The 9,101-nt window shown below is 37.9% G+C and overlaps 1 protein-coding gene across 1 annotated transcript in view; it reads left to right on the top strand.

The window, feature by feature from the left end:
• The first annotated feature begins 686 nt into the window (after window positions 1-686).
• Window positions 687-9,101, top strand: part of ath (ATP-dependent RNA helicase DHX33) — an 18,688-nt gene continuing 10,273 nt past the window's right edge. The window contains exons 1-4 of the mRNA XM_068362993.1: window positions 687-822; window positions 4,349-4,559; window positions 4,788-6,347; window positions 6,759-6,923. Coding sequence (XP_068219094.1) covers window positions 4,791-6,347; window positions 6,759-6,923 — 1,722 coding nt within the window. The 5' untranslated portion in view covers window positions 687-822; window positions 4,349-4,559; window positions 4,788-4,790. The remainder of the gene's footprint in view (window positions 823-4,348; window positions 4,560-4,787; window positions 6,348-6,758; window positions 6,924-9,101) is intronic.

The raw sequence follows: 9,101 nt of genomic DNA, 5'->3' as shown, positions 1-9,101 counted from the left end.
TAATAAATTTAAAAATAAAATTGCCATTTACTGTATATTCATCCCACACAAGCTGTTATCTATCGTCTGAAGTGATGTGGTTAAACCGTACCTGAGGTAACCGTATGTTTTATGTTTACATTCGGAGAAGAAAAATAAAAGTTACAGCAGCCATATGATGAAGAGTAAAAGAAGAAAATAATGATAATTTTTTCATTTAATGTGGAAAGAAATAGAATAAAAAAGAAAACTAAGGCGGTGCCGATGAAGAATTACAGCGGATATATGAAGACGAAAAGGAAAATCTTCTTAAGGTGGAAAGATTAGAAAAATTGAAATAATATATACTGAATGTCTGATAAATTGGAAGGGAAATCAAAGAAATAGAATAAAAACAGAAAAATAAGAACTCTTATGGGGGAGGCGATGAAAAGGCAAACTCTTATTATTATCGTACCCTACCACCAGGGTTGCCGTTCGTATGATAATTATCATACATGTACGATTATTTTAGGTCCGGAACGATGTACGATACATACCTTAGGTATATACATATATATGTGTGTGGGTGTTTAATTAAAAAAATATACTAAAATATTTTTAAATAAGTCAATAATATAACTCCTTAATAATCATATTGAAAGTATGTACGATAATTTTGCTGAAAAAAAAGAATTTTAAGGCTCATGTACGATAATCAAGTGGAAATAATCTGCCTACCACGTTTGTTTATCTTTCTGAAGTTTGCATCGCGTATGTTGCAAATTGCAATGTGGTCGTTCTTCCAGTGTTGATTGCTATATTAAAAGTAGTAAGAATTCAAAATATTTAATTATTAAATCGGTAAGTTTCCTATATACTTCTGTTATATAGTAACTCCCTATAACTATATTCACCTGTATGGTAGGAGGTGACGTCGCCGAGTTCAAAGGTACCCATAATCTGGATCAATGCTAATATAGCTTAGTTTATTAGTATTTATGTATAACTGCAATGCAATTTAGGAAAGTTTTATGGGATATGTTTTAGTAATTGTATGGAATGGCTAATTGCTATGGAACTTGGGTTTATAGGGGGTATAATTGAAGAGTCTGGCTCCTTTGTAGTTGCACGGACCGGTACTGTATTCGAAATGCCCTTAAATATTTACTATAGCACAATATTCCAAGTGAATAATATAAGGAGTGTGCATTAGACTCTTCTGATTTAAATATTTGTCGGAAACTTATATTTATAAGTATTTAGAAACATTGTAATTGCAAATGTTCTGAAAAACCACACTCTAAAAGGGAAACAAACTTTAGAACACCACCTAATCTAGGAAGTTAAGGTAATATTTTGTTAGAATCCCACCTAGCACTTATGTTGTTAATAATAGATTTGACAAGTTATGATAAGTTTACACCAGTCCTAACCAACTACTTGTGGGTTATACATGGCTTAGAATAATTAGCCTTTTGATATGGTAGAAGGTATATGGTCGATTCGCCGTCAGTCTGTTTCGCGGTCAATCACTTTCGCCCCCAGGTGAAGTTGATTCGCCGCCCTAATTGCACCCATACTTGGTGGAGTCTGTTCGCCGTCAACATAGGAGTCGTTTCGCCGTCAATATAGTTGTTTCGCCCCCATTATTAAATAATGGACCAAGATGTGTAATTGGAGTAATCATGAATTTAAGAAGAAAGTAAAGACATCAAAGAATTGTATAAGTTTTAATGAAAATGTTTCGTTAGATGATTGATATGGACCCGCCCGAGAAGTAATTCACTCGACTTCAGTGGAGGGTTGGATTTAAACCCAAACAAGTAAACAAGAAAAGTACAATAATTTACATTATTTCCATTGAAGATAATCAGAATCACTCCTAGCAAATATAAAAAATTGTACTTACTTTCAAAATAAATATTCACTTCCACGCTGGTAAAAAATATAAAATAATAATATCCAGCACTCAAACAACTGTCTCCTGTCACAGTCAATCAGAAAATCCATTCATTCCAGGCATTCCCCACTGTCTTAAACTAGCTAAAAAAGTATAAACAAACAACTCAATTATTCCATCGGTCTTTCTCAAAACAAACAACCACTGCACTAATTACCTTTCGCTCACTGAAAAACAGACACACACACAAACACACTCTCTCACATGTTGAGTAGTCATAGGGTATAAAAACCAACTGACGGCAAAACGACTCCTATGTTGAGGGCTTACACTGCCATAATCTAAGTTAGATATAATAATACATACAGGTGGTCGCTATCATACATAAACCCCCTAGTGGAATAAGGAGATAATATTAGAGATAATTTGTAGAATGTTGTATGTACCTGCCAACTAGTCCTAGTAGGGGTAACTTGAGGAACATTATCCCCCAATAGTGACATGCTGATGTAGGAAAGGTTAGGTGCTGATATCTTAAATTAGGATATATCTCTTTGATGTAGTAAAACTTCCTTGAGCTGACCCATGTTTATTGATACACAAACCTTCCCAAATGTTGAAACTTCATATACCTAAGACATGTCTCCTTACTTATCATCCCAGGATGTACAGTAGTGTTCTTATGCATCGACCTATAACGCAGTGTCCGTTCTCAATACTGTATATCATGCCATATCCCTTACTTATGCTGGAGCCATGGTATACCGTCGGTCAATTCATCCCGCGCGTATAGAGAAAGGGAATTTTCTTCATATTTTGTAGTCGTTGGTCAGACATTTTTCTGTAAAACCTCAATAAGAACACCACCTAACTTAAACTTCTTCTCTTAACTTAATCTACAAGCCGTGTCCTTACCTACTTACCTAATTGGGGGCCTAATGCCCCCCTGTGACCCCCCCCCCCTTAGACTTCCATATTCTTAGCCGGGTGTCATCATACATACAGGTAGCCATTATCTTATATACACCCCCGTATGGTAGATAGCTTATCTTTGTTCAATTACAAAGGTAAGGGGACAGCAGTTAATGCATACGTAATTATATACCCAAGTACCATTTATTGTAATCATGGTGAAATATAGGTTTTCAGACTTGTTAACATGTTTTTGAAAGATTTTTATTACTATTTTATAGACAAAATTAGTAGTTTTTTAAGTCATATTTTTGTTAACAATATCCAGCAGAAACAAATACAAAATGTCCATGCTGCTATTATAGGCATGGAAAATTGAAGTTTTAATCATGTTTTCTATCCCTGTGGTCACCATTCTGATAGATTCGTAAGGAAAGTAAGGGATTATAGAATTATATGATTCCCTGATAATTTTGTTTTGAAATAATATAAATAAGTTTTAGCATATGTCAGGCCTATTTTTATCTCAAGTTAGCAGAAATCAGTCAAATTTTCTGGTATGCTAAACAGTTAACCATAATTAATAAAGTTACCTAGGAAATGTATAGTGTTGAGTATATTGTATGGTTAATTTTGAATTGAATAGGCACATTTTGATGGTATGGTATAGTATTATAAAAAAAAAAAAAAAAGAATCCTTGTAGGTTTTAAGCATATGCATAAAAGGTGAACATCAGGTGTATCATATCCTGTGCTGAAATGGTCGGGGCATAAATCAAATTTCATGCTTTAGAGCCCCATCTTTCAAAATTTGCTTATTGTACAGTACTAGAAACATCTTGAGAAAGGTATACAGTAAATTTATTTATGGTCTTTCCAAAACAGCTTTGGTATGATTGATTTTAATTGAATTGACCAGAAGTGGTGTTATACCATACTACAATAAAGTATATCAGTGTACAACTCATCTCATCCTAGTCCTGAAATATTTGTACCACTCTATAATTCTTATGAGAATCTCTTAGAGGAATTAGGACTTTTTTAAGAAGAGGAATGTTATCTTGGGCTTTCATTATTCAGCTTTTCCAAAACGCAGCTATGCAGGAAAGCCAAAAGAGTAAGACCTGACTATTTGAGTTCAGTTCTCTCCCATAGAAATATTTCCCAGATTTCTTTCTAGACTCATGTCACAGATTGGTGAGCTGCAGCCAATAGATAACTAAAGGTCCCGTTAATTTGAGCCTTCTCAATTGATTTGTGAAGTGTCAAGTATGACTTGATTAAACCACATCCTTGATGTATTATAGTCCATTTCTTTTAGCGAGGCATATTTGCACCGACTCGCAGCGGTGCCCTTTTAGCTCGGAAAAGTTTCCTGATCGCTGATTGGTTGGACAAGATAATTCTAACCAATCAGTAATCAGGAAACTTTTCCGAGCTAAAAGGGCACCGCTGCGAGTCAGTGCAAATCTGCCTCGCTAAAAGAAATGGACTATAGATTGGTTTTGCAATTCATATACTTTAATCTTGTTCCACAGTTGATGAATAATGATTTCTACTTTACCTATATTCCAGGTTTCTTTATTCCCCTTTGCTGTCCAACCTCCTGACTTTCACTTCATGGTGCAACAGCAGGGATTTCCCCCAGTTGCACCACTGTGCTGAATGGCCTCCACAGTCCAAGTGCTGGACACCAGGAGATACATTCAAAGCTTGTGATTGTCGGGGCTTTGTTTAATCCACTTCTTAGTAGTGTCGATAATCCTGTTGTCAGTTACATATACAGGTACTTATCAAATTGTCTTTCAATTCCATGTTTGGTATTGGTCTCATGTGTAAATACAGTAATGTCAACAATAGTTCTGTTTAAAGTTATGGTATGGGTACAATGGAATATTGAAGTTTATTTTACTTACTGTATAACATTTTCAGTGTAACTTATATGTTCTGAGAATAAATTAAGTTAATCTTGTTTCCACTGAAAATTTAACTAACACTTGCTATTATTTTACAGAATATGGCAGGCTTTCAAGAGCCACCTTTGAAGAAAGCCAAGAGTGAAAGCTTTGCGTTGAATTCTTCAGGTGCCGGCTCCCAATCTTTTCTGAAGAATAACAATGGTATTGATAGAAACAAGTGGCAAAATGGTTCAAGTACAAATCAGATTGGTGTTAAAAGTCCAATCAGAAGTCCAGATCAGATGAAGAAGATCTTAAAACAGAGGCATTCACTTCCAATCTTTCCAGCCCGTTCTAAATTGCTTGAGGAGCTGAAGAAGAATGAAAGCGTCATTGTCATTGGTGAAACGGGCAGTGGCAAAACAACTCAAATTCCCCAGTACCTTCATGAAGAAAGATTGGATCGGAAGGGTGCAATTTGCATTACCCAACCCAGACGTGTTGCAGCTATCAGTATAGCCAAGAGGGTAGCAGAAGAGATGGACACACAATTGGGTGGTTTAGTTGGTTATTCTGTCCGATTTGAGGAAGCAATCTCACCATCAACAAAATTAAAGTACGTAACAGATGGAATGTTGCTGAGGGAAGCTATATCTGATCCTCTGATGTCTAAATATAGCTGGGTAATCTTAGATGAGGCTCATGAACGTACTGTAAGTACTGATGTCTTGTTTGGTATTGTTAAAGATGCCCAGAAATCTCGAAAGGTTCAAGGGAAGGAACCATTGAAAATCATCATCATGTCTGCGACAATGGATGTTGACCACTTTAGCACCTATTTTAACAGAGCTCCAGTTTTATATCTAGAGGGCAGGCAGTATCCAATTGAAATGTTTTATGCTCGGCAAAAGCAAGATGATTATGTAATGGCAAGCATGAGCACCATCTTTCAGATACACAAGGAAGCTCCTGCACAGCATGACATTCTAGTGTTTTTAACAGGTCAAGAAGAAATAGATTCGGTTGTGTACAGCTTGAGACAAATTTCAAAAGACTCCAGTCTTTCAGAATATCCAAAATTGAGAGTTTATCCACTTTATGCAGCACTTCCATCACATCAGCAGTTAGATGTATTTCGAGAAACTGCTCAAGGAGAAAGGAAAGTTATTGTTAGTACAAATATTGCCGAAACATCTATAACAATATCGGGCATTAAGTATGTTGTAGATTCAGGTCGAGCTAAAATTCGTTCATATAATCCAAGTAGTGGCTTTGATTCTCTCAAAGTTAAGAAAATATCACAGGCACAAGCATGGCAAAGAACTGGTCGAGCAGGTCGGGAAGCTGAGGGGTACTGTTATCGTGGCTATACACAAGAAGAGTTCAAAGCTATGCCGATTAACCCCGTACCTGAAATACTTCGAACAAATTTAGCAAGTGTCATATTACAGTTGTTGGCAATTGGGGTGAAAAATGTAATGAATTTTGATTTTATAGACAAACCTAGTGCAGATAGTGTGAAACAAGCCATCGAACAATTGTCATTGATCGGTGGTGTTGTTACTTCTCCCAGCTTGGAACTTACACCAGTAGGAAGACGAATGGCACAATTTCCCCTTGAACCTCGATATGCAAAAACAATCCTTTGTGGTCCTGAGTATGGTTGCACAGATGAGGTTAGTTTGCTTTTCAATTTTTTTTCAGTGATGAAAGTAGACTTTGTTACAACTGTATGTATAACAAAATCTAACAGTCATAGTAGCTACTGCGTAGCATAGTACAGTATTAAAATTTTAAATTTTATTTATGCATAGTTATACTGCTTTTCCTTTTTTTCAGTTTTCAAAGTACTAGATTGTTACAACTGTATAACAAAAATCTTAAGTTTTAGTAGCTACAATACAGGATATAAAAATTTGTAGTTTTTTAGGAAATATGTACTATATATACAGTACTGTATTAGTACTGTAAGTTATTTAAACATTCTATGTAAGATTGTTATTGTTTTACTTACGGTGTTGTAAGAACGAACTTAGTAATTTTATCGAGACATAGTTTAACAATTTTCTCTTTTCATTGTGATCCAGATTCTGAGTATTATCGCAGTATTATCGAGTGAGACTATATTTGTCAATCCCACTGGGAAGAAGGACCTAGCGGCAAAAGTCCGTCAGAAATTTTCCTCGGTTGAAGGGGACCACATCACAATGCTCAAGATATTCCGAGCTTTTAAGAGTTCAAAGGAAAGTAAGGTGAGGAAATAAGGATTTAAGAGGTTTTCTCTATCTGGTTGTTTCTCCATTATAACAGTATCAACTTTAATTTCTGTCATCTCACCTGTTCCTTTAGATATTGAAATGATGTTCAGTATATAAAGGCTTATACAGTATGGTGTTGATTTGTGAGACTTCTTTTATTTGTTCCCATACTAACAAACCTTTCTTTATTTATTTGGATTATCTTTCGGCAAAGCTGGAGGGTAGTCATTAGATTTGAAGTGCGAGGTGGCAGTCCTACTTAAGCGGATAGGCTGGGGGTGGGTATGGGGTACCCAGCCACCTCTATATATACTCTCACAGCTGTGGGGTATGTCACTTTTTCTTTTGGCTTGGTAGAGAGGCGACGTCTCCTCTCTCTCCTCCCAAGGCTGTTATTGGACAACTTTAATTGCTTTTATTTTTTTCAGGTGTGCATGATTTCTTCGGATCACCTTCATGCAGACTTGTCCGGGCATGATGGTGCTGTATGCCGTTGGATACCGACCCCCACACTCTGTGTCCTTCGTGTAGAGGGAATCGTTGTGAGCAGGGTTCGCCCTGAGCAGAATGTAGGAGTGGCCTATCTCCCAATCGGAGAAATTTGGGCGGCGCAGGAAGAAGGAGGCCAAGCGCGATCTTTCTCCCATAAGGACGAGGAAAGCGCATTCTTCTTCCTCTCGTACCCCCAAATCTCTTTCAAAAGCTCCTTCTCGTTCGCAATCTTCCGGGGGACGATCGAGCAGGAGCGCATAGCGACTAACTCTTTGGCAACCCTGGGTTCTGGGGGGGTTAGTTGCTTCCCCTAGAGGAGCAACTTCACCTCTAGCTGGCAGGGAGCCATTCTCCCTTTCAGGGATGTGTTGCAGGTGTGGCCAACCTTAGGGATTTTGGGACCTCCTTTGAAGGAGGAACTTCTGCGTCTCCTTCAGTGCTGTGCTAGGAAGGACCCTTCTCCAGAGCCTTCAACATCTCATGCTTTGGAGCTGTGCGAAGCCCATCTGTCATCCTCTCCTGAACCTTTCACGTGCGGACAAGACGATCGCTGGCATTCACCTCTCCAACGGTGTCCTGCTGACAACGACCCTACTCGCCATCCTGGGACCTCGTCCTATAACCTCCAACCTTCTGTTTCTTCCCACAGGAACCCGTTGGTTGCAGGTGATAATCTTCCGGGGACCAGCGCTCCTCCCACCAGCAGCGCTAGAGAACAAGCCTCCCCATCCTTCGGGACACTCGTTCCCGAAGACTGGAAGATCAGCTGAATCATAGGTCATCACGATCTGAATGCTCTCATTCTGGAAGGCACTCTTTCTCTAGAGCTTCACGCTCACGAGACCTTCGGTCTCAACAGTCTTCTCGGCGAGCTGGGTACCCACCAGCCAACATGCTCAATGGTTAGGCAGGGTTGCCATCTCACACTTCAAGTCTAATGGCTACCTTCCAGCTTTGTCGAAAGATAATCCAAATAAATAACTCCAGGTTTGTATTAGATAGGATAAAATACAAATTATCTCCAAATTTGTCATTTTTCAATATTAATCTTACCCGATAATCATGTAGCTGTCAACTCTGTTGCCGACAGAAATCTACGGTAGGGATACGCCAGCGATCGCTATACAGGTGGGGGTGAACACCACAGCGCCATCTGTGGTCAGGTACTCTAGTACTTCTTGTCAACACCACCTCAATTTTTCCTCTGTCGTGCCTCCGGCTAGACCTACATGGATACGCTGTTGATTCTGGAGTTATTGCTCACGATTTGGTGATGTATTTGCTCTAGAGTTTAGCCTTCGCTATTCAGGAAGCTATATCATTAGCTTAGCAAGTTTTTGGAATTAATTTGATTTAATTTTTGATTTAATTTTGGTACGAAGAGAGTATGAACTCTCTTTCACTTTTAAATGGCCGACCCTTCCCTTAGACGGAAGTGTTGGTGTCGAAGAGAGTATAGACTCTCTTAATTTTGCTTAACAAAGTTATAGATTTATTTTATATCTCTCCGCCTTTTATAGGCCTCTTTGATTAACTTCCTTTTATTATAAACTTATTAAAATTAATTTTTATATTTGTTTATATTCGACCTTTCCTAATAGTAGGCGGTCTTTTCTTGGAACCGAAGTTAATTAACTTTGAGCCCGTCATTTCGTTTTTACCTGTTAACATATTATGCCA

The sequence above is a fragment of the Palaemon carinicauda genome, chromosome 39, assembly GCF_036898095.1.
Source record: "Palaemon carinicauda isolate YSFRI2023 chromosome 39, ASM3689809v2, whole genome shotgun sequence".
In the NCBI taxonomy this organism is placed as follows: Eukaryota; Metazoa; Arthropoda; class Malacostraca; order Decapoda; family Palaemonidae; genus Palaemon; species Palaemon carinicauda.
Note: the sequence above shows the minus strand (reverse complement) of the source record. Positions and strands in the feature narration are given on the sequence as shown.